The sequence below is a fragment of the Amphiprion ocellaris genome, chromosome 13 (assembly GCF_022539595.1).
Source record: "Amphiprion ocellaris isolate individual 3 ecotype Okinawa chromosome 13, ASM2253959v1, whole genome shotgun sequence".
Taxonomy (NCBI): domain Eukaryota; kingdom Metazoa; phylum Chordata; class Actinopteri; family Pomacentridae; genus Amphiprion; species Amphiprion ocellaris.
In genome coordinates, this window is record NC_072778.1 from 20,781,347 (window position 1) to 20,807,725 (window position 26,379).

A 26,379-nucleotide genomic window follows, 5' to 3' on the forward strand; every position below is an offset into this window, starting at 1 on the left:
TAGCACTGCGGAGAGAAGCAGGCACAAGTTAGCTGAGCAGATCTGAAAGAATGCAAACGCTTACAGAGAAGAAATATCTGCTCAGTGGGCAATAGATGACAACGTAGATGACATGTTTTTAAGTTCTTGTCGTTGTATTACCATATGTTATTCTAATGTATAAGCTTTTTATATATTGTTCAATTGTTTGGAGTTTATAGATTCACTGTTGACCACTCTTTGTTTTTCTGTTGCTTTTATAAACCAGAATAATCAACCAAGTGGACCATTGATCAGAATTTTTTTGTGCTTGTAAGTCATGTGTGATTCAGTTGTGGTAATGTCTTAATCTTAATATGGCTTTTGAGAACAAATAAGGCTTTGTCAAGTAAATAATCCTGGCTGACCTGGTGCTTGTCTTGACAGGTTGCAGTTTATCACAGATTACATACATACGTTATTTAAATACCACATCCTTGTTGAGAATAGTATTAGATGGGGTTTAATGGAATTTCTATCAATTGTAATAAATAAAGGAGTTACATTTTTCCTTAACTTAATTCCAGTCAATCCCTGTGATGTTGATTTTTGCATACAAGTATATAGATTTAATGCATTATATGTCTTTGTCTGGTTGCATATGTTCATTGCTAAAATTGTTTTCTCCATATGTCTCTAGGTGCAGATCTTGGTGGTCTGATGGATCTGGAGTCTCTGTATCTAGGTGTGGAGCAGAGTATCAACAACACGCGAGCAGGAAGAACACGCAGGCAGAGTCTGGACAGAGCCTACAACATCGAGGTACTGTTGGGCGTCGACGACTCTGTGGTCCAGTTCCATGGGAAGGAGCATGTCCAAAAGTACCTGCTCACGCTCATGAACATTGTAAGTTTCTGCAACTCACACCGGTGTAAAAACACACTAGCAAAGACACAGACTGTTCAATATCACGGAAATGCCAAATGATTCACATGTATGTATATTTGCTCTTATGAACAATAAAAACAAGTACTTTAGAATGACTTTACTGAAAATACAGGTGCCAAAATGACCTCAGTGCAACTAAAGTGAATATACTTGTAATCAATGAGGCACAGATAAGAAAACAAAATTGTGTATACAGTGATTTCTAATTTGGCTAAATGCATTAGCATAGTTATAAAATGACCTGGGAAAGCAAGCGCTATCTCACTTTTGGACCAATAATTTGTCTCTATCTGCATTTCTGCATCATGGAAAACAGTCGTCAGGGGAAATTCTAATTATGAGATTTCTCAGTGATCCTCAGTGATACAGGAAGGTTGGTGACCAACAAAAGAATCCGCTAGAACACAGTTGCAACAGTAATGAGGAGGTATAGAACTAACTGTAGTACCACAAATAAGAGCCACAGTGGTCATCCTTCTTAAAATGAGACAGATACTATGCTGTTTGCACATTTTACCTCTAAAAAACAGATAGATTATCTAAGGATATCTGAGCTTCTGTAGCAGCTCAGATGATGGGAAGAACAGTGCAAATTGTTCGCCCCTGTGGGTGTACTAACTTACTTACCCTTTATAAAAGCAAGATGAAATTTTGCTCAAGAGCGTTAAAAGAAGCCTAACTATTGGTGGCACAATCTTCGGTCAGATGAGACCAAATTAGATCGGTTTGGCTCATATGGAATCCAGTGTATTTGGTGAGAACATGGGCAGGCCTTCCACAGTGACTGCATTGTCCTGACAGTGAAGCACGAAGATCAGTGTGTGATGATTTGGGGCTGCATGAGTGCATAAAGTGCTGGGGAGATGACATTTATGGATGAATGTCTGTGGATATACCAAAATACTGGCTGACAAGATGACTCTCAGACTGCAGAAATGTGACAGAAGAGGAATATCTGAGCATGATAACGATACAAAGCACACTGCCAAAATCACACAGAAGTATCTAAAAAAGAAAATGAAATCTTTGACCTGGCCTTAAGTTCCCTAAATTCAATCCAATAGGACACATTTGGGGTATTTTAAAGAGAAAGGCTTAACAACACAACTCTTCTCATAAAGAGCAGCTCAAAGAAAAGAGGTCTTTTGAGAAATTTGGTGTCCTCCATGCAGAGAATGATTGAGTCTGCCATCAAAACTGAAGTTGCAATAGGAGTATCTCCATAATAAAAGTTGTGCTAGCTTTTGTTGCTTTGAGTTTCAACAGTGTAGCCTCTATTTTTTTGAAATATGGTTAATCTAAGCATCTATTTTACATAAGAATAAATTCTTTACTGTTCAACTTAGAAGTGAAATTACTGTAAAGTGATACCATTTTGAATCATTTGACATTTAGCGGATACTGCACAGGAGTGTACTAATTTTGACTATCAGTATATGAATTGAGGGCTGCACAGTGGCTTGGTGGTTAGCACTTTTGCCTTGCAGCTAGAAGATCCCCAGTTTGCCTAACGGTCTTCCTGGGATCTTTCTGGATGGAGTTTACATGTTCTCCCTGCGCATGTGTGGGTTTTTTTCTGGACTTCCTCCCACAGTCCAAAAATATGTTCAGGTTAATTGGTATCTCTAAATTGTCCGTAAGTGTGAATGTGATTGTTTGTCTGAATATGTAGCCCTGTGATAGACTGGTGACCTTTCCAGGTGTCTCCTGCCTATCCCAAGTCAGCTGGGATAGACTCTAGACCCCCATGACCCTAATGAGGATTAAGCAGTGTATAGATAATGGATGGATGGATGGATGAATTGACATTAATATACATACTGGATAAACAAGTTCATAGATGCCCAAATTTTACACTTGATGGTTTTTCAAAAAAAAATTTTTTTTTTTATAAAAGTCTTCCATTTAAGTAGAATGAAAAGTAAGTCACAGAGAGGTCATAGAAAGAGGGTAACACGCGCACGCACACACACACACACACACACACACACGCACGCACGCACACACACACACACACGCCAATTGAATGAGGATTCAATTCCCTTCCTACATGTCCTCATCCAGCAATCAGCCGCAGGTAATCCTTTCTTCTCGAGCTGAATATGATGAGATTTCATTTGTGTATGAGTGTGTGTGTATAAGGTAAGACCTCTGTGCTGAAGGAGCTCCTACATATCATTTCATCAGGCTTTGTGTCATGTCATCAGTCATTGTGAGTGTGTTTGTTGGTGTGTGTGTGTGTGTGTGTGTGTGTGTGTGTGTGTGTGTGTGTGTGTGTGTGTGTGTGTGTGTGTGTGAGTGTGTGTGAGAGAGAGAGAGAGAGAAAGAGTGAGAGAGTTGCAGAAACAGCAGGTAGTATGCTCCAGGCCACAACAACACTTAGCACTCACACTCCCAGGTGTTGTTACAAGTGTGTGTGTACATGTGCTCGCGTGTCGGCATGACACTGAACACACTGCAGACTTTAATCTTTGCAAATTAAACCTGTGGTGAGAGAGCTGTTTGCATGCATTCGTATGTGTGTGTGTGCATCTGTTTGTGTGCGTGCTCCTGTGTGCTTCTGCTTGTATTGCGACCCACTGCGCAAGGAACCAACCTCCGACTGTTAAGCAGGTGCGAGCACAGAGCAACAAATCCTACCACACCTCTTTGTCTCAGTTCAGCGCTTGAGAAAGAACAAGAGCCGCTGTGCTCTCTGCCTCCCCTTTTAGATATTTGTTAGACAATATAGGAGAAGGGAATACGCAGCCCTGTTGCAGCCCCCCTCTAATCTGTGGGGAAGCGATAGAGAGACAGAGGGAGAAGGAATATTTTAAACAGCGCATTTGGAATAAATTACTGACAGCCAGATAAACAGAAATAAATAAATAAGGGCTGCCTCCCACACGTCGCATCTGGGCGACTTTCTTCTTGAAAGTTTGCTTTGCTCACTTCAGGATGGGTGTGCTCTGTCTGACTCTGACTCTCTATTTTATGTCTTTCCCTCTCCGTCTTTCTCGCAGTCTCTGAGCAGCGCTGCAGTTTGCGTCGTTACTCCACCCTGACTCAGGCAGTAAATCCTCAACGATCTGAAAAAAAAAGAAAAAAAAAACACTTTCTAAGTATAATGTGAGCGATAAGGCAGGTTTATGAGAAGACAAACTTAGTAAAGAGGTAAATTTAGGATAAGGACAGAGCGTTTAGAAGATATATTTGCCACAGGTGCCATCTGAAGGTATTCATATGTAGGACAAGTCTTTGAGTTGTTGTAATAGTGTAACTGTTTACCCACACAGCAATGGTAGGAATACATTTATTCTCTGCTTTGCCGTTTCTTTGCTAGTTGTGCAGCATTGTAATAATTTAAATTGGTTTGCTGCATTTTATATGATGAATTCTATTAAACCCAAAACAGAAAACTAAATATCTCCTGTAGACCGGATCTCTGTGTACATGTTTATGTTTAAACTTTCATTTCACCTAAAACAGCGTGTCTTTTGTCACAGCATCTGTTGCACAGGCACCTTCAAATGATGTGCAAAAAGCTTGTGTTTCAGTGCAGGAGGTTATTCTGTAAAAGTACAATCTATGCAGTGTTTATTTTCACTCTTCTTCTCATCTTCGCGTGTGTCTTTTTGTAATGACTCTGCATCTTCCTCCTCTCCTTTATTTCTTTCATGTCTGTTTCTCTGGCTGTCTGGTTGAATGACTACTGAAGTGAGTGAAGGGTCAAGGTGGTCTGGGAGTGTGTGTAGGTCCATGTATTTGTTTTTACCCATGTTGTGTGGGCATAAATCTGTTTAGACAGTCAAATTGAAGGGACCTACCTCAGTTTTGGATGGCACGTGAATCATTCAGTTTTAGTATGGAGACTTGATCGAGTTAATGTTAGTGTAGGTTGGGTAAGGTGCGGGTAAAGATTCAGGTCAGGCATAAGGTAAGGCTTAGGTAAGTGGTAATTAGGGTTTGGTTAGGTCTCCAGGAAATAAATTGAAGTCAATGTGTTGTTTCTGAAGTGAGGGAAACATGGCTGTGTGAGTGTGAAGGATCAGGGACGATGCTGCTGTCTGCAGGACATCAAAGCCCTCCCACAGAAAACCACTAAGTCCTGTCTACAGAGTTCAGCAGGAGTGTCAAAATGTGTGTGTGTTTTTGAGTGTGTATGTTGAGTTAAATGTGTGTCCTGCTGATTCTTCTCAGCTCCCACTCCTTTTCCATGTGTTTTTCTTCCCTTTTATTCAGTTGTATCAATGGACTAAGAACAGGTTTGACCATGTGACTTTTTGTAAACTACCAAAACATGCCAAAACACAAATTAGTGTATACATGAAATGTAAAATAAAAAATAAAGAACTGGAGAAAAGCAGAGGCAGCTTGACTGGGAAATGTCAAAAGCCTATAAATATTTTAATTCAACTAGCCACATTTAACCCTCTCAACCCCAAGCAGTGTCTGGGTTTTTTCTGCTCTTGTCACATCGTTCCTCTGCAAAGTAAAGTCCTGTTTCTCTATGAAAGCAGCACAAGAACAACTTGAAGGAGACAGAACCCAGAGATGTATTTTGTGCAGCATAACAAAGATAGAATAGCATAAATCTATAAAAACAAAAGAAAAAATGTTGGATTTTTATTTATTTATTTTTTTAATGAAATCAACATGTACAGGTCAATATATAATTGAGGGACATCTGAAGTCCATGGGATATATCTTGCATACATTTTTATTCAAAGTAAAAAAAAAATACATGTTTTTTTATGTTCATTTTGATCATGTCTTTACAAATTCCATAATTATTTACTATGGAAACAATCACTTATTAATAAAAAAATGATTGGATATCACTCAAATGTCAAATAAATAACCGTCCAAATTTAATAATAACCACCTTCTAATTGGCTAAACAATAATAAAATGAACTTATTCAAAAATTGTTTTGATTGTGTTCTTTTTATTAAGCTGAAATAATCATAGCAGATATTTCTTTTTTGGCAACATATCAAATTTTATATGGAAAATAACAGATTATATTTGTGTCCGAGAAATCACTTTCAACAAAGTTCCCCATTACAAAAACACCTCTCAAAGAAGTGTGTTAATTCCAGATCACATGACCTGCTCCATATGATGTCATTTCCTCCTTAAGAAAAGACTGGCAAGACTCCAAGCCTTTCTTAGTTATTTAATATAAAGTAGTGTGTGAGTCAAGTGTGAGTTTATCACATGTCAACAGTGTTACTACAATATCTTTATAAATAACTTTCAATTTCAATTTTACTCATTTGTATATGTAATATTTTGCAGAATCTTTCTCTAAAAATGCCATGTGGTATTTGGTTATAGGCGGCCATGTTGATTTTAGGACCTGAAAATCGCTAAAATGTCAACTATGTCACAAGGAATCCGCCAGTTATACAGGGTGGGCCATAAGTTTTCATACATACGGAAAAAAATTGATATTGGACAACCGTTTTTATTTATATAATGTGCTCTATACGACTACCATTGTTTCAAAAACACATATTAATATGTGTGTTCCACTGTTGATGAACTTGCATTAGCACAGTTGAAGTTCTGCTTGTAATGACGTTGGTGATACTTCCCTTGAGATGATTTAAGTCTCGTATCTTCACCTGATACACTATGGTCTTCAAGTGTCCCCAGAGATAGCGTCAAACGCATCTTCTAGGGTATCTGAAACATAAAAAAATATACATTTTACATTTTCCTATGTATGGAAACTTATGGCCCACCATGTATATTGACCCATGCAACATTTGTTTAAGTGCCCTTAGGTGTTATCAGTACTGGGGGAAAATGGTGATACTACATGTAAAAGAAATGAAATACTTACATTTTATTGTGTTTTCATACTTGCCCTCCATTTGCTCTGTGTATGCACAGCCTGCAGTTCAGCCTAGTTCAACTGAAAAAACTTTTATTTTATATATTTTGCAGAATTTGGTTAGAGCAAACATTTTGTTCATCCATCCATTTGCTATTCCAACTTTATTCCGCGGAGGGTCATGGGAGACAGCTGGCAAAATATTTTGAATAACAGATTTTGATGAAGCGTCACCACTTTAAGCTTGTATTTAGTTAGTTTTTCAGACATAGCGGCACATTACAGATAAGTATTTTAAGCACTATCAGGATATTGAAAGTATGACAAATCTTTCAGGGAACACTTTCTTCCAGCTTGCACCCTTAAATGTTTATTAAAAATATGATCCCAATAAAGTAGTCTATTTTACTCGAAGTCAAGTTGTCCTTCAAAAAAATGTGATTTTTTGTCCTCTATTTATCTGAATGTGTAACATTTTAGCACAGAAGACTGCTGTTCGCATCCCATTCAATGTCAACTGTTGGTTTCTTTCTTTCTGAAAATCTGTTATTTGAACCATACCTTGTTTACATACTGTCCATATTTACAACCAATCTTCTTATTGTTGCTGCAATGTTGAATTTTTGTGCCACCTGTAGATCAGTGTAGGAGTGTGAACACCAGCAGGAATACATATTGTGTCATCAATGTGTACTTCTATATGCATGAAATCAGTAGAAAAACTAAATAGGGACCCACTCATAGAAAAACTGTTCTATTGTGCTACTAGATACCAAAAACTCTGCAGGGTTCCTGGCAGATCAGAAATATCTATACATTTTTTACAGTCATTATAGAAACAGCTGTGTTGTCTAGAACTTATTGCCTGAGTCCGGATTTGATAAGCTCTTCTTTAGTAATGAAGAACAGAGTCGGACTTGGCAGAAAGTCCACGTTTATTCATCTTTACATGAAAAATCATACTACACATTTATGATTACATTTGCACATTGATGCATATATTATACCTGGATACGTTTTATATACAAATTGATACAATGAACGTAATTCAGAAACAGTAAAACCATAGAGGTGAAAGTCCCTGTGAAACACAGTGTGTTCTGCACGTGACTGTAATAACCTTCCTGCGGTGACCATCATGGTTGTAGTCTTTGTTGCTGGCAGTGATCGGTCTCTCTCACCCATTAAGAAATACCTTTGCAGAGGTGCCACAAAGGGTTAATCATTCTCTCCATGGATATAAATAGTCACTGATGATGAGGTGTGTGTGTGTGTGTTTAATTTTGATGAGGGATATCAGCATACCAATGTGTATTTTGTCTGCACGTTTTTGCCTCTAGTAAATGATAAGAATTATTTCTGCAAGAGCTGTCTGGAAGTGGTGCACATCGTTCAGTCTTGTCTTGACCAAAGCTCCTGCAGGCAGTGAAAAGTCCTATTATTAAGCAGTAGGAAGAACTGGGAAAGGAGACGTAGTCCGGGTAATAATAGACACCTTGTTAGCTGGAAGTGTCACAGATATGTAAGGAGCACTGTCAGATTGAGAGCTCAAACTCTGGGTTTTCAGTTTTTAAATGTTTCCATGCGTGTTGACAAAAACATGTAGAAAAGCTGTCCAAAGCCTTATCTAATTTATGTGTCACTCTCGCCAAATTATATTTGATGACTCAGTTCTGTCTCATCAGCAGCTGAGAGTGTTTTTAATGCATATTTTCCAAAATATTTCTCAACAAAAATGTATGTGGCCGTTAATTAAGTCTCTCCTCCAGGTTGTTTTGATTAAAACACAAGGTCAGTGTATCAGTCATTATTACAAAAGCATAAACTTATTACTGCTGCTCGTCCTTATGTTTAATGATAATTCTCTCCTTGTATACCATGTGAAGAAGAGGGTAGGTATCATTGTTGTGCTAAAGGCAGTTGTGAACTTGCAGATGAGGCGTCAGCAGCTAATAAAGTGCAGATTAAAAATCACACTTCACTCCTCTATGACAGACCATCTCTCGTCTCCTGTTCATGACTTTCAGTCTGAATTATACTTCCCTTGTTATTTCTTTTAAAGCACTTTCCCCCTTTTGCAACAATTAAAATTTCTGTGGCCTTCTTTCATTTATGAATGTTTTCTGATGCCACTGAAGGTTTATTTGTTTTAATTTTATTTATAAACATTCATATTTTTCTAATTGGAAGGAGCATAACCAAATGAAATCATCATTATTCATATGTATTTGCATTACAGCTGTAACTTATATGATGAAGTAATTACTACTTATGGTGATTACTCTGAGCTCCTCTCATTTCCTCGCGCCTTCACACTCGGTTTTGTGCTCCTTCTTGCATTATTTATCTGATGGTAATGATTTTATGCCTTGCTGACCTCTATGAAGCATTTGTAGTTAATAGACATACAGAAAGACACATGCACAAAGCGGGAAAAATTTCGGACGTCTCGGATATGTCGCCTGGGTGGTAATGACACATGACGTCACCCAGAGGAACAGCCGAGGACAGAAAGCAGCATCAATGTCTGTACAGATGTTAACGAGGATCTCTAGATATGTGTGTATGTGTGTGTTTTTTGCATGCATGGGTGAGTATATCTCAGCAAATATGTGGGTGTGATTTGGATTGTGAATGGCCATGGCATATCTGTCCTCTAGTATTCAGCATCTATGTGTTAACTGTCCAGATGTATACAAGTGTTAAAGAACATGACAACACATAAAGCTAAAGTTGGTACTAGAAGGACACTACACTGCCTCCGTGCACATGTGTGCGTGCGTGACCATTAGAATGGGACTTGTGGTGTCGAGGTCACCTGGAAATCAACTGCCCCTAATTGGCTTAGCAGTTGTCAAGGAAATGGGCTGGATCGGGCCAAGTGTAAACTGACCCACCCAAGTGTTCATGTTCATCTGAGACACACAAACACAGCACACACCCACAGAATTGTTGTGTGTCTCTTCCTCGTGTACACTTCAGCCTGCCAAGATAACGAGGGAGTGAGACGGATGTTACCGAATGAGGCAGCATTACCAGGAGGTAGTCAGAGAGACAGCAAAGATGAAAACTGCACATGCGGTCGCAGATGGGGTTAAACTGAGAAGACAACAGAATGCTGAACTGAAGGCGCTGGAAGAAAACTTTCCCCCGTCTTCCCCAGTGTCCCAAACTCTCCAACTCTCCCCATCTGCTCCTCCATCCTTCATGTCAGCTGAAACCAATGATCAAATGTTGAAAGTTACCCAGTCCAAGAATAAATTATGAAAATTGCACTCATTATGTCATCTTTTGGTTGCTGCTGCTGTATGAGTATTTCTGTGCTTTTGCTACTGTGTACTCCATGACATGTCAGGGGAAAATATAGCTATTAATAATAATAATAAATTTTATTTATAAAGCGCTTTTCCAAAAACTCAAAGACGCTGATTGACGCTATTGAAAATAAGGTTTTAACACTTTGAACCCTAAAACTCACCAGTGGGTTTGACAGGCATGTTATTCTTAGAAAAATTGCCAAAATTACACCATTTATCAGAGCCAGAAACTGTAAAAACACAGAGAATTCAAATGGCCATTGAGCTACTCATCTGTGATGTGCTGCTATGTTGCAAAAATTAACCAAACCGAAACGTAAAATTGTGATAGTAAATCGAAATCACTTTATTGAACATGTCTCTTTTTTAAATGGCCAAAATTAACTGTTTGCACTAAACAGATTATGTAAAATAAAATTTTTAAAGTGTGCTGAACTGCAGGCAATGTATTACAAGGAGCACATAGATAACATGAATGGAGACAAATTAGAAAAATAAGTAGTAAAATATCTATAGCATGTAATATCAGCCGTTTTGACACTTATACAAATATTACACGTATTTATTTTCGGTTATTTTTAATTATATAGTAATTTAAATCATATAATATATAATTAATACATATTTAAGAGATTCTGCTTTTGTTGTTTCTTTTTTAAGATTTATGCCATCATACCTGTGTACAGCCCAGAAGACATTTTTGATTTCTCTCTTTTCTAGTTGTGTTTGTGTTGTTTCCATAGACTTTGTATAGACTTTATCTTGCAGTGAAAATGAGCTCACAGTGTGGCAAAATGTCACAGGAGCAAAAGAGAATGCCTAGAAACTTCTTGGAATTCAGAGAGTTACAGCAAAACATACAGTGAGTTTATAGCACATGATGCGTTTTTGTGGATTAAACACGTTATTATAAATAACTGTAAGATTCAGCTCCACTCTTGCAGACTTTAACAGTAAAATGTTATAAGACAACATGTTTCTTCAAAGAGAGTTCTTTAAATATTTTGAGTGCAATTTGCTGATGCATCTGTTATTAATCTGGAATGCAGACTCTTTAGTTGTAATTTTGTGTTTTACTACACTTTTACTTTTGTGTGAATCCATACTTCTGCATACTTGTTCAAAAATGGTTTTGATATGTTATTAGTATTCACTAGTCTGTCTTCCAAAATGGCTGAAACGTAGCACCTTGTTTTTAAGAGAATCCCGTACATGTCAGAGTACTACTGTCCGTAGAGACAAGTTGTGTGATGTACAAAAATCCCTCAGGAGTATGTTTTCATTGTAAAGTGGTCCTGTAGGAATTCTGCAGATATTGTGCAGGACACTAAACTGTCCCACAGGACGTTTTTTATTAATATTAGTTTGCTTTGTCAGAAGATTACCCAAGATGCATTGCCTGAGATGTCTCAGCTTTGGCTTCTAGGGAAAATCCTGAAAGACACATTTAAAAGTACAGCCAGTCCATTTGGACTCTGATCTACACAAGACAGTGTAGTTTTGTTGTTTTTCAAGGCCATATGTTCAAAACTCGTACCCTCTCTTTTCTCTAAAGCAATGCTCCATTCCATTCACAGTTGGTCAGAAAGTCTCAGCCTAATTACAGCCTGCATTATTTTAAGTATACAAACTCAGGAAACCACTGATGGCCACTTTATGTGACATACTTAATGCAAAATTGCGTCACTCATGTTATTATAGTAATATTCACGAAATTAGCAGGTTAGCTCAGAATGCTGGGAACTGACAGATGTCTCTAATGATATAAAGGCCTCGCAGGGCTGAAAATCAAACATGACTTTATTCTGAGGTTTCTGAACATGTAAAGTTGTTACTTCTTTTATGTTGAGGGCATGTTTATATGTTGACGTAATGAAATAAATGTCTTCCAGGCTATTTGTGGTTCACAAATTAGGGATTCTGACGTGAAGGATTGCTCCTCTGGATTTTTCCTAATAGGATGCTGGAATTTCCAACTTTCACCACATGTGGAGAGGAACATTAGCTTAGTCTAGATTTTTCCTTCCCTTTTTAAAACCCCTTCTCCAGTGCTCCGTGATGTATTTGTTTTCTAAGAATGCACCATTTCCACTCCTTTTCTACCCTTTTCCCTCTGAGCTTCTTCTCCCCTCTGTGCTCAGCTTCTTGTGTCTTTCCCCCCTCTGCCTCTGTGTCTATTCGTAGCATTCCTCAACTCTCTCTCATACCTTTTCGCTTGCTGAATGTGTCTGCACTTTGGTTTTTTATCTCTGTACCTCTGTGTGTGTGTGTGTGGGTGTGTGTGTGTGTACAGTATATGTGTGTGTGTGTGTGTGTGTGTGTGTGTGTGTGTGTGTGTGTACAGTATGTGTGTGTGTCGCCTTCTCCGCAGCGTGTCCATCAGCCATCTCAGTATGGCTGTCTGTTTTTATATCCCTTTGCCTCATTAGGCACCACGCACAGCCACTGAGGACAGCAGGCCTTAACTCCAGTGCCAATTTACCCCACTCTCTCTGGCTGTGTGTGTGTGTGTGTGTGTGTGTGTGTGTGTGTGTGTGTGTGTGTGTGTGTGTGTGTGTGTGTGTGTGTGTGTGTGTGTCTGTGTGTCTGTGTGTGTGTGTGTGTGTCAGTAGAGTGCTCTCTCTGCATCTCCCTTGTCACACATTACCTTGTTTCCTTGCATTAGGCGCTTTCCATCCTTTGCATCTTCTTCATCTCCTGTGCATCTGTGCTCATGGGAAACTGAGTTCCTTGCACTCTCCTAACCTTCCATTTTTTTTTTTTTTTTTGGTTCTTTCTCTGTCACTGTGTTGCCGGTGGGGAAACTTCAGTCCAATTTTTGCTCACTCGTTTTCACTTTTTGTTCTGTTTACCACTTTGGAAAAACAGGTTCATAATTTGTAACTAATTGATTTATTTATGATTGGTGAGTCAGATAAGAATGATTTAAAAATCTGTCATGAGAAGTTTATAAGAACAATATTTGTGCTTGAGTGTTGTAAAGAAAACTCTCTTTAATTCATCTAATTGACGAGTTCAGCTCTGGAAAATTCCTCCAGAGCATCTCGACTAAATCAATTTTTTTTTCAAGAGGAATAGTTGACATTTTAAGAAACTGGAGTTAAATGAAAGATCACTGCTGCCTTCATGTCTGTCCATAAAATATAAAACTATATCCAGGTTATGATGTGTAATTTGGCTCTAGGGTGTCCCGACACTCAGCCAAGAAAGAGTCTCCCCAACAACTACAACTTGTCAGTGAGCTTTGAGGTGATTTAAGGTGACTTTTGTTAACTTTGGATTGAGCCATGCTAGTTTCCTGCTGTTTTCCAGTTTGATGCTAAGATATGATATCTGGCTTTGTACCTCGTATATGTGCATGAGTGATATCAATCTTCTCTGCAAGAAAGCAGATAAATGTATTTCCACAATTTTATGTTATTCTATTTGCAACTGCAGACTTAGACTTATAACTTTACTATAGAATGCATGATCAAACGATTTACATCCTATTGTGTTGTATATTGTTTCATTTGTGCCACTGAAACTCATTTTCCCTCTTGTTTTTTGGTGTGATGGCAGGTGAACGAGATCTATCATGACCAGTCCTTGGGAGCAAAAATCAATGTGGTGCTGGTGCGAATTATCATGCTGGGCTATGGCAAGGTAAGACCTGTCAAGTCACAAGTTCTTTCTGAGAAAAAAAAATAATCGAGTGAGTTGCAGTTCCTGGAAAGTTGATGCCGTGTTTGTCTATCAGCATTGTCTTTGATACTAGGATTTTGCTACAGTTGCTTTAAGTACCTACAGTAACCGTAGCCAAGTCGTACACACAGATTCATAAACAAATACACAGACACACACACACAGTCTCTCATCAGCACATGCTGATGCCCAGAGCCTGTTATTCCAGTGGACCAAGCAAAAGAGGAACTAAAAGCATGCAGCATCCCAGGGGAGTGTTTTCAAGTCGCACGCCTTCACAGTTCAGCACCAAAGCACACAGAAACTCTGCCCGTTATGCAATCATCGTTCCTCCCAGAAGGCTGCAGCACAGAATCATGGGAAGTCCAAGCAAAGATAAACAATCAATGATAGCCCTCCCTCATTCATAAAGAGAGAGACAGGACAATAGGGGGAGCATCCTTTTCTTCTCGACGGTAACTCTATCTGCCCGGCTGTGCTGAACAGAGGAAAAAAACAGGAGATAAAGCAAGATGTGGCTGGAATGGAGGAGAGCAGGGATTACCCCAACGGATGATGCAAGTGATTTTATTGCTGGATATGTGCTCTGTGATATACTTGCTGCTGTAGCCTTATCTCTTCCTCTGCTCTCTCTACATGTCTACAGTCCCAGTGGAACTCTGGAAACACACCCAACACACCCACACACACACACACACACACACACACACACACACACACACACACACACACACACACACACACACACACACACACACTACACTACATTGGTCATTCTGGGCCAGCCCCTATGCAGCTTCAGCCAAAGCTCCGGCTGTCCATCATTCCCAATTACCGTGGCAACAGAGCTGCACCCAGACAGCCTGCAGATTGGCTATGTGACCCTGAATGCAGGCGCACTCACACACCCACACTTCGCACACACTTCAACACAACATTTACACATGGCGCACCATTACAAATGCATTTTTTAAATCATTAAAAAAAAAAAAGCTCACACACAGAAACGTACAGTAATGAACATGAGAAATCGCACATGTGTACAGTGCACTCTGTCTGAGGCGTGTTTGTGCAGGATACAGACTTCACACTCCATCATGTGTGCAGAGGCAGGCCATATGTCTTCAGTGCAGCTCACTCACACTACACACACTCGCTGTTTGATTCAGCTGTGTATTGTGCATGTGTGAAAACAACGAACAAATGTAGAAAGAGGCAAAAGAGGAAGCAGTTGAAGACAGACATGGAGAGGCTTGTGTTAGCAGAACATAGCGAGGGAGGGGAGGGCAGGGGAGGGGAGGGGAGGTGAGCGGAGATCCTAATGAGGGAGAGCACGAGAGGTGAAGGTGAATGGAAGGAATTACAGACATTTGTGTGTTAGTGTGAGTGTTGACATTATGCATTTTAATCATAAGTAAATATTTAGTAATTGGACATTCTTGGACTATTAGTGCAGAGCTCATTAACAGACAGCTCTTTGGTCGGCTTCATGTTCATTATTGAAATCATCAATTCAGAATCTTAATATTTTGCAAGTACTCTGCATCCCTCTGAGTGTGTGTGTTTGAGTGAGTGTGTGTGTTATACACTTCAGCAATTTGCAAGATCTGCTGACAAGATATAACATTGTGACACTGCCCCCTACAGGGTTGAATAAAATGTTGAGAAACAAGAATCATCTTTAGTTTCCTGTTTTTGTATAATCTTTACACTCTCCTCTCTCCTTCCCTTTGTGTGTGTGTTTGCATCTCCCTCTCTGGTTCCAGTCCATGAGTCTGATTGAACTGGGAAACCCATCTCAGAGTCTGGAGAATGTGTGTCGCTGGGCCTTTCTGCAGCAGAAGCAAGACACAGGGGACGCAGAGTATCACGACCATGCCATCTTCCTCACACGACAGGAATTTGGCCCAACGGGCATGCAAGGTATTAAAGAACATGCACACAATCTTTTCTAATTGGTTAAAAGGATGGTAAAATATGCATATCCACACTGCTCACCCTCCCGAGAACCGAAAAGCCATGAGTACGCACACAAAACTGCCCTCTTCCTTCCTTTGCCTCATATAGCTGCATAGTGCACTGTGGGTTTGGTGGTTGGTGGTTTTCTGTGCAGCAGAGTACAGGCTAACAGTCAGGCCCAGGGGAGAGGCCTCTAAAGGCAGTGGCCTAGCTATCCAGAAGCCCTTCAGCTGCCCTTGGGCTCAGCCTTCAGCAGCAGAAAATCAATAGACAGAGAAGGGCCAGCCACAGCTCCACAATTAAAGGCAGTACAGGACAGACAAGCACACAGGGAGTTGGAGATTGGCATATGTAGAAGTGGAAGGCGACAGTTTAGGGTTAGGATTAGACACGGCGATGCAAACACATTGGCCTTATGCGTGGGTGACACTCCTTTGTGTGTGTGTCTGTGTGTATTATATATATGTAAACCTTTAGGTTGAAGTATCAGATTTTGATGAAAAGTGAGCATAGTCAACTCATTGGTTTGGTCTCACTAATCTTTTACAGACATAACTGACAAATATGAACTCCACACCTAAAAATTGTTAAAGTGTGTGTTTTACTTTCAAATGAGCAAATACAATACTGACACTGACGTGAAATTAAACTTCGCCTTTGACTGGCCGAGTGGTTGAACAAACTGTCTTTTGTCAGTAGGTCTATAAATCTTTAAGAATCTCTCTTCCTGTTTGCTAAGGTTACGCCCCAGTGACTGGCATGTGTCATCCAGTGAGGAGCTGCACTTTGAACCACGAGGATGGTTTCTCTTCTGCCTTCGTGGTGGCACACGAGACTGGACATGTGTAAGTACATTACCATAATGATGTGTTCAAGCCTACTAGCATAGTGCAGCAAAAGAAAACAGAGCAGCCCCATATGGTGACATTTCATATTTACTGTCCTTTGTGGTTGTTCTAATCTAGAAGGTGTAAAGTAGAGGATGTTATGATAGTTGAGGTGAGCCATTTGGGATGAGCACCTGCCTCTCAGTCCAACAGGTTTATTTTCTCTCTAGAGCTGCTTCTGCTAGCTCCAAAATATCTCAGACATTAGCAAAGCACACCAAATGTTCTGCTTTCGGTTACAAGAACGAACACAAGAGTATTCATGCTAGGGTTGCCACCTTTCAGAAATGAAAATAAAGGACGCCCACCATGGCTCCTTGGGGCCACAGTTCAGTAAAATCGGAAAGATATTCACAGATTCAGAATTCCAGCATCAATAACTCATCATAAACTATGCCTCTTTTCCATTGTTGTAAGGTAGACAATGTGCTACGAGCCTAGTTTTATCAAAAGTAGCTGTCTTTCAAGCTGAAGAAATTTGTCAGCAGGAGCTGAAGTTGAAGGCTGCAGTGACTTTGGTGATACAACAATGTATCAGAGTGAAGTTACTCAATATTTGTGTCTCTTTGCTTTTGCAGCAGTGCTACAATTTGCAGACGGTCCCTGTGCACTCCATAGACACCAATGTTATTTGTGCAGCTGAAAGACAGCTACTTTTGATAAAACTGGGCTTGTAGCATATTGTCTACCTTACCATGATGGAAAAGAGGCATCGTTTATGTTTTGACAACTTTTTTCTAACAAATTATTTTATATCTTTCCAACTTTACCGAACTCGGGGCCACTACCACCCAAGGAGTGGTATATTTAATTTTGAAAAAAGCATTTAGCCATACTTAAAGCTTTAAGTGCTTAATAAACACAAGACTAAGAATTTTGTATTGTTTTATGATCACAGGTTCTGTCTGAAAAGAAGTGGCATCATTTTCAACAGTGAAACCAGACTAATAAAATGTAATGACCAACCAGTGTGCAACACTGTATTCTGCAAAAACATTAACTGAATGCAGAATACTGTACAAAGAAATTCTGTACATGTATTTTTTTCTAAATCTTATCTTAACACAATTAATGTATTAACTTATTTATGTGTGTATGCATGTATTTGATTTATTTATTTAGTGCTGTTAGCATATCGGAGTTCTGAGTGAGTTTTTCTATAGATAGGCAAAGACCATTTATTGATTACATATTGGCTATTACATAAATGTTTATTAAAAACTAAAAAGCATTAAAAAATAATAAACAACTTAGGCATTTACTGAGTCACTAAAATACTGTAGAGTCTATGACCACATCAGCATGATCATAAGCATCCTCTGGTAAATTCACATACTGTAGGAAATCTAGCTGGTCTCATCATGATGTCCCTTACCATATCGACTTCAGGAGATGACTGGGTCACCCGTTGTTGGGTCCTCTCTATTTTCATATTTCTTCCATGTTGATCTCCTGATGCTGCCTTACTTCAGCCAGTCCATGAGCAACAGAAAACACCGTTTTCCTTGTACCCACAGCCAGAGGTTCCACTCTTCCCACTCATGTCTGTACATTTGCAAACGTTTTTGCTTCTTTGGACGTGGTGGAGTTTCAGGTGTAGACATTTTTAAATGCGCAGGAGCAGCAGCTTCTGTAACCTGGCAACCCGCCACAGGACCATAGGACCGCACACACAGAGAAGTCTATCTGCTGGACCTCGCATCGGGTCCTCACTACATAGGTCCTACGAAGATGAAATTGGCTGCCCTTAATATTTCCTATGTTTTATTTTGTTCATGATACAGTTTTGATGAGCGTGTGACAGACGTGTATGGGACATTTATGAAAATACGGAACAACTTGCATCCCATATTGATTCAATACGGGACGCAACAATTAATTGTCGAATAAAGGACGATTCTGTATTTTAAGGGATGGGTGGCAACCCTAATTCATGCACTTCCAGCATCTAAAGCACTGGAGACCTAATGGATTCCTTTTATTATTGAGGTCAATGTCACCACAACGTAGGAAAATTCATAATGTTGGCATACTGCAGCTAAGGTGGCTAATACTATCATTAGCTTTTATTGTAGGCCCACAAGTCAGAGCTTTGAGAAAACTGTAACACTGAGGGACATTTTGAGATGGTGGAAACTTTAAAATCAAGTTGAAACAAATAAACAATGATTGTGAGGGTTACTCGGTGTGTTGACATCACCCATTGTACTTTAGTACAACCTAAGGTTGGTCACTGTTTACATATTCACATATATTGCATTTTAATAGTCAGATTGCCAATAAAGCTATTTTAAGTTACATATCTTCCTGTTTCTGTTGTCAGAAAACAAAACGAATATGACATATTGACTGAAATGCAGCTTATTAAAATACATGGTAACCAGCAGTCACTTCAGAGAATTTTCCAGTCAGCAGCTCTGCACTGTTAAAATATAACCATCTGGCAAATTCACCAAATACGTGTTATAAAAACAACATCACTGCTGTGAATTTTCATGGAAAATGATCACTGAAGAAGTTAGAGGCGATAGAAATTCTTGGTCTCATACACTCAATCATGTCTGTCAGCTGCCATGTGGTCAACTGTTCTACTCTGTGCTGTCATTCGCAGATGCAGAGAGAGTCTTCTTCCTGAAGGGTCATAGACAGCAGCAGCTCAGCTGTATTTAAAGATAGAAACACTGAAACAGTCCATTTGGAACAATTCTAAAACCAGGGTTATACAGTCACGGTAAAATGAACCCTTTTTCATGGTATTTTGAGAATACAAAAACTTTCATTGATATCCTGAAAAGTGGCACACTATGAGACCTTTAAAGGACTGATTTGATTCAGTACAGTTTTGGTCCATTGGTCACCTCAGTCAGTATCTAATGAGGAAATTGCCACTGCCTCCTTCTTTTGTTCCTTGTTCTTCTCCGCCCACATGTTCCCAATCTGTCTCCACTGGTTTTCCTTCTGTCCCTTTACTCTTTTCCTGTCCTCTTTCTTTACTCTCATTCTGTGAAGGCTGGGGATGGAGCATGATGGCCAGGGAAACCGCTGTGGAGATGAGGTGCACATGGGCAGCATCATGGCTCCACTGGTGCAAGCCGCCTTCCACCGTTTTCACTGGTCCAGATGTAGCATGCAGGAGCTGGGACGCTACCTTCAGTGAGACACACAGACACAGACACAGACACAGACACAGACACACACACACACACACACACACACACACACACACACACACACACACACACACACACACACACACACACACACACACACACACACACACACACACACACACACACACACACACGCACACACACAGACAGAGAAGGATTTGTTTAGATGGGCTTTTAAAGGTCAATACTGGCATCACTATTTTAAATTTGCATCTAGTTGATATTTTGTGTTACTTTTTAGTGTATGTAAAATGGTGGCAATTTCATTATGTGAAAGCACAATATTTCAAGTTATGGAGCTCTTAAACTTTGAAACTAGCGTTGACAGCTTCTGAAAACATGGCAATCCACCATAATTACTGCATATAAAGCAATGAGATGATTTGAAGCTCTGAGCTAACATGAGAATAGTTTTTGTATAGCACCTTTTAATAACAGAGTTTACAAAGTGCTTGACAGACAGGGCAAAAAAAAAGATGGGCACTCTGGGAGACCACTGAAGAAAAGAACGCCGGTCAGTCTAAACAGAAGGAGAAGAGCAGAGAGGCAAAAGTGGAGAAATAGTTAGCATTGTAAAAGATTTTCAAAATGAATCAATATAACAGCATCACAAAAAATAATAAAAGAACTAAAAATGTAATTTCTAAATAAGGAAAAATCAACAAAAACAGAGGGTAAAACCCTAAACAGAAGGCTAAAAATAGTAATAATGGTAGTGAGAGTAAAAAAATGAAGTGAATAATTAAATAAATAAACAGTAAACAAAAAAATAAACAAATACAATTAATAAACCAACTATAAGACAGAATTATACTAGTCATATCAAGTGATTAACTGAGGAAATATTCTTTTGTTTAATTGCTAATTTAAAATATAATCATATTTTTACATCTGAACCAGAAAATATAGACGAGTAAATGGGAGAAGAAAAAAAAAACATTAAACAAAACACGTTTCTTAACTCTTCTTGCAGTTCCTATGACTGTCTCCGTGACGACCCCTTCGACCACAACTGGCCATCGCTGCCTCAGCTGCCCGGTTTGCACTACTCCATGAATGAGCAGTGTCGCTTTGACTTCGGTGTGGGCTACACAATGTGCACCGCGGTAAGAGATCACAGTCACTTCACTAACTTAGCTAGTTTACTAACACTCACTAGCTGCACTGGCCTACTAATGGCAACCACTTGGCCACCAATCAAGCTTAGCATCACTTCGAGAGATGTTGAAACTCACTTTGAATTCAGTGTGTTGAATTAATTTCGCGTTTGCTGAATTTCACTGTGGTATATACACATGTTAATGGGAACTCTTGAGCTCCAAAGGCTTTCCTCATTAACTAAGCACAGTACTGACATCTCTTATCTCTGATCTACACTGTAATGAAATGAGTCACACATACACATCTATTCACGTTCTTCTGATGTCCTCTGTTTCCTCTCCCGGCCACTGGTGGGATTGACATCTTGCTTAAAAGCAGGTAATTGGTTTTGATAGCTATTCCCTTTTTCTGTTGTTAATGTTAATGATAAGGAATAATTTATTTATTATAGCACTGCAGTTGCCTTGATACCACAGTGCCTTTACATGAACCTGTCACAAACAGTGTTTTGTAAATGCAAAAAAAAAAACAAACTAAAAACCTCACACAGTAGACAAGCTTCACCCAGCTGCAGCATCCTGCCAGCCATCTTTACCTCCCCTCAGTCACCCTCACCCGCTCTATGACTGTGAAGCCACTGTGGCACGCTGTTGGGAAGCTGTTGCTTGTTCAGGGGCTTTGCACACATTGCTAGATTACCCTCTATTCTCTTGTCAAACTCATTCCCCTTCAGCTACAAAAGGCGGGCCAGTCAGGAACGCAGGTAAGGTGACCCCACCTCCCAGAAGAACTGTGGCCCGTCGTTTATTTCCTCCAATTTTCTTTTTTCTATCTGTCCTCTGAAGTTGTAACTGTTTGTAATGTTGCTCCGTACTTTTCTTTTTTACTGTACTTTGTTTCTCTGTTCTACCCATTGTCATATTGGATGTTAGTCTGCAGGATTCTAAAATGCTCAGAGTGGCTATAAAATCCCTTAAAACACCTTGACTCTGCTGGTTCATTGGTTCAGCGGCTATGGTGCAGTCCAGCAGTTGAACAGTACCATACCCCGAGTCCTCTCCTGCAAATCTGTGTTAAATCACTGCAGCACTGGCAGGAAGAGCCTCATTATATTGGCACTCTCATGACTATAAACGAGTGGAAAAGGTTGGAAAGATGTCTTTCCCATCCAAGGGGAAAGGGCTTAGCCAGAACAGAGGCTGTTTTTCCATGTTTCACTTCAGCTTTTAGGATCCTCCAGTCTGATGTAACTGGTGATTACCTACCACAGTCTAGCCACTGATTGTGACTCGCCCTCTGACCTGTAAAGGTCCTCTTGGGTCATGGTGGGTAGGGAAGTCTGGAAAGGAGGGAGGAGGGCACGCCCCCTCAGACACTGGACTGCAGGTCAGTTTGGTGGTTCCTCATCTATGGTTCATATCAGACAAGGAGGACAATTTGGTCCTTGATCTGTGTTTAGGGGCATTTTAGAGGTCACTGAGGACTCACCTTTTGGCTTCTAAACCTTTCACCCTCTGCCCTCTGACCTCCCTTGTGACATAATTAAACCACAGGCTGTCTCATTACGACAGTCTCGTCTCTCTATCATCCATCGGTTTAGTTTGCATGAATGGCTGTGTGTTTCTCAGTGGAGCGTAGCGTACAGTGCAGTGACTCAGCACAGGGTCGGTGTTGTTGTTGTTGGGTATAATACTGTTGTGGCTATCGTTGTTGTGATATTTCTCTTCCCATCTCTACTTTCGTTTCCTTTATTCAGTGTTTAGTTTCATCTCAGCTTTGTCATGATGGTTGACCTGTTATCTACTGTTTGCAATGCTGATTAGACCTTTCAGTTATAAGAAGAAATCTCTCTCTGTCCCCCACAGTATCGCACATTTGACCCATGTAAGCAGCTGTGGTGTAGCCACCCAGACAATCCATTCTTCTGCAAGACCAAGAAAGGACCACCCATTGATGGTACCATGTGTGGGAATGGGAAGGTATTCACACACTACTATACTATGTTTTGTCTACAGTTGTTTGATTTTACACTGCATCCAAATAGCAACTTTGTCTTGTATTCTTGGCCTGTTGCAGCATTGCTTTAAAGGTCACTGTATCTGGTTGACTCCTGACATCATAAAGCAAGATGGAAACTGGGGTTCATGGAGTGAGTTTGGCCAATGCTCCCGCACCTGTGGAGGAGGGGTACAGTTTCGCACGCGTGACTGTGACAATCCAAGGTATGAAACTGTTTGCCAGAGTGTATAAAAATGCAACTAAAGCATGCAGTTATACAAAATTCAGCTCTAGGGATGCTCTTAAGCAGACGCATCTTGATATGAGTTTTGCATATTTGCTGCACTGACTCCTGTTTGGGATAATTGCAGGGAACCGATTTGCTCCGTTAACATGGAGCAAGATAACATGTCCAGTTGTTAGATGTATCATTTCTAGCTGAACATTTCAAATAAAAGCAAATGTGTTTCAGAAGGGAAACATAACTGTTTAGACGAGTAGAAAAATTCTTGTGTCCTCTGCCCTGTAACCCTCCCAGACCAGCCAAAGGAGGCCGGACCTGCGTGGGGGCAACTTACCAGTTCCAGATGTGCAACACCAACGAGTGTGAGGATATCTACAGCGACACACGGGAGGAGCAATGCCATGCTTGGGACCCTCGCTTTGAAGTCCACAGCAACAAGCACCACTGGCTGCCTTATGAACACCCAGACCGTGAGTACAACACCTGCATGGAAAGTACTCAGGTGAAGACATGGAAAAGGATGAACATTTAGTGATGATATGCAACAAATACAAATGAAAGCCAAGATAGCAGACGCAAACTAATTTCTGGGTTTTAAAGGGTTTATATTTAGAGGTTGTGTTCTGTTATGGTCACTGACATCTGGTTGTCCTGCTGAGTCTCAGTGCAGCTTTGAGGTATGACTACGCCCTCCCATAAAAACAAGCCTCAACCTCTTTAAAAACAATCTTCTTTGAACTCTTCTCTCTCCCCGACTGTTCACTGACATCATTTTACCTTACCTAACCCCCCACCTTTCTTCCTCCTGCTTTTTCCCTCCATGCCCGTATCATTTGGCACATATGGACAAACAATCACATTCACAATGGGGCTCAAAACTTAAGTTCTCTATTAAATACCCAAAACTGCTTTACATGAGAAGTTTTAAATGTATGCGTGTTTGAAGCTGTCAGATCCACACCACCTCTAAGTAGAGGTGTCACTGTCGTCCCGATACATATTAAATTATCATCCAACTAAAGGGCAGCCCTCGAGAAAAGTGCTGATCTGTCTAAAAGGAGGTGGTGTGAAGTCTGCTAAGAAGGGCCTCGCTAAATTGTTTTTCTTCAGTCTTATTATTTCTAAATGCCATATTTTTCAGCACAGCTTTCACCATCTCAAATTACTTTTCCGTGTGTGAGTGTGCAAGCACATGTGTGTGTCTGTCTGTGTGTCTGAGAGAGGGAAAAAAATGAACAGGGAGATGAAATTGAATTCCATTCATGGTCTGTCATCTCCTGAGTTCCAAATAGTGAGAGAAAAAGACAGTGTCTGTTCCAAATGTGAAATTGTAGTATTTATGTGACAAATTTATGTTTCTATGTCTCTATTTGGGTGTTTTCCTCGAGTTAACAAATGTATTCTTGAGGAAAGAGACATGAAAGTTGAGGCTGCAGTGTGTGTGTGGCTGTTCAACCATGTAGTCAGAACCTCATCAATCCCTCTGGTTTGTCTTATTATATCTAAAGAGATATATTGTGCTTTTTTCTGTGTTCTCACACAGATGGGATCCAATGTCTCCCAGAACTCCTTGTAGAGAAGTGTGTGCAAAATAGATCTTCAGTGACTCTTTAATTAACACACTGGACCCAAAGACGACCTCAATAGATAATTTGGGGATCTTGAAAATGAAGAAACTGATTTTCTGTTGATATAAATGTATTGTACGTTAGAATGTTGAAGGGTGAGGAACAGCACTGAGAGTTAGACATCGAATACGCAACCAATGCACAGTATATCTTGCTGGAACTAAAAATACAGACTATTTCTTCAATCTCTGCAGTTCTGCACTACAGTGCAAGTGTATGACATTGACCCCTCAACTGTCACAGCGCAGTACAATAGAAGAGCCTTCACTGAGATTGCTGAAAAGGGAATTCGTACATTGCATTCTCAGTTCAACGTGACAAAAATGTGTTTTCTCCTCATAATGTATTTCAGCAGTTCTACAGCATGTTTGCCACCTGTTTATTAGTGTCAAAGCTTCATAAGACAAGGTCTCTGGATTGTGGCCATCTGTAATAAACGTGATGAAGTAGGAGTGTTCTTTCTCACTGCGATGATCTGCCAGGTTTTGTCTCTCGGGGCTCATATAGTTGTAGTATGACTCACTCTGACAGGCACAATGAGGCAGTGTCACACTGACTCACGGGGAGTTCATTGAGAACAGAAAAGAATCATATGTTGGTTGTAAACATGAAATCATCAAGGTGGATCTCAAGTGTGACATTCTGACGATCATTTGAACCGTTATTTTCATATTGAATGTGCGTTTATGTTGGCCTCTTCCCAGCTAACAAACGCTGCCACCTGCATTGCCAGTCGAAGGAGACGCGAGATGTGGTCTTCATGCAGAGAATGGTTCTGGATGGCACACGCTGCTCATACAAGGACCCGCACAGTGTGTGTGTGCGTGGGGAGTGTGAGGTGAGGGATGCTATGCGTACCCGAGAGCAAGACAGCTGCATGCGTTCAGATCGACATGTGCCAAACTTTCCATGTCCTCATTAACAGAAAGTGGGCTGCGATGGTGTGGTCGGCTCCTCAAAGCAGGAAGACAAGTGTGGGGTGTGTGGCGGTGACAACTCCAGCTGCAAAACCTTCAAGGACACCATCACACGCACTGCCAAGAAACAAGGTGAACACACTGTCACAGTAACCCTTATTTAAATCTAGGACAGACTTGACTTGGTCCCATCATTCAGAATAAATAGTTGGACTGTCTTATTTGTTTATAGGCTGGACTCTTTTCCACTTTATGTTGTGATGTTTAATTAAAGATCGCCCTCTAGAGGAAGATTTGTAAAACTGACCTTAAACCTCAGTGAGATCTGAGCCAACATATTTCCATGTGAGCACTGCCAAGAAGTTACGTCAAGCCTCGCTTCATGAGCTAATGTTGATAGAGAATATTATCTAACTCTTGATCTCGGGACAAACCTACATCTCTGGATGATAATAAGCAAGACTGCAAGGATTTTAACTACTGAGTAATGAAAATATTTGGTTTAAATGAGTAATAACTCTTTACTGTAGCTTTGGCAGAGGCTCTTTGTCAGGAAACTATAGAATGAACTTTAAAAGGGTTTTGACTGATTTTGGAGTCACAAACACAATGTCTGTTTCATTTCAGGTTTCCTCAAAGTTCTTGAAATCCCCCGTGGAGCGAGACACTTACTGATCCAAGAGCTGAAGCCAGCCTCACACACTCTGGGTATTTGAAACTGGCCCTTGTTTCTCTTTTGTGCATATG

At 40.1% G+C, this 26,379-nt stretch overlaps 1 protein-coding gene across 3 annotated transcripts in view; it reads left to right on the forward strand.

Moving 5' to 3' along the window:
• LOC111569503 (A disintegrin and metalloproteinase with thrombospondin motifs 2) overlaps positions 1 to 26,379 on the forward strand; it is a 135,619-nt gene that overhangs the window by 99,732 nt on the left and 9,508 nt on the right. The window contains exons 4-16 of one of the 3 annotated variants that reach the window (XM_035948804.2): positions 659 to 864; positions 13,606 to 13,689; positions 15,495 to 15,651; positions 16,427 to 16,532; positions 19,584 to 19,727; positions 20,718 to 20,850; positions 21,576 to 21,608; positions 22,711 to 22,824; positions 22,922 to 23,067; positions 23,382 to 23,557; positions 25,420 to 25,553; positions 25,641 to 25,764; positions 26,260 to 26,340. In XM_035948804.2, the coding sequence (XP_035804697.2) occupies positions 659 to 864; positions 13,606 to 13,689; positions 15,495 to 15,651; positions 16,427 to 16,532; positions 19,584 to 19,727; positions 20,718 to 20,850; positions 21,576 to 21,608; positions 22,711 to 22,824; positions 22,922 to 23,067; positions 23,382 to 23,557; positions 25,420 to 25,553; positions 25,641 to 25,764; positions 26,260 to 26,340 (1,638 nt within the window). The remainder of the gene's footprint in view (positions 1 to 658; positions 865 to 13,605; positions 13,690 to 15,494; positions 15,652 to 16,426; positions 16,533 to 19,583; positions 19,728 to 20,717; positions 20,851 to 21,575; positions 21,609 to 22,710; positions 22,825 to 22,921; positions 23,068 to 23,381; positions 23,558 to 25,419; positions 25,554 to 25,640; positions 25,765 to 26,259; positions 26,341 to 26,379) is intronic. The other 2 variants (XM_023271659.3, XM_035948805.2) reach the window with 2 other exon arrangements.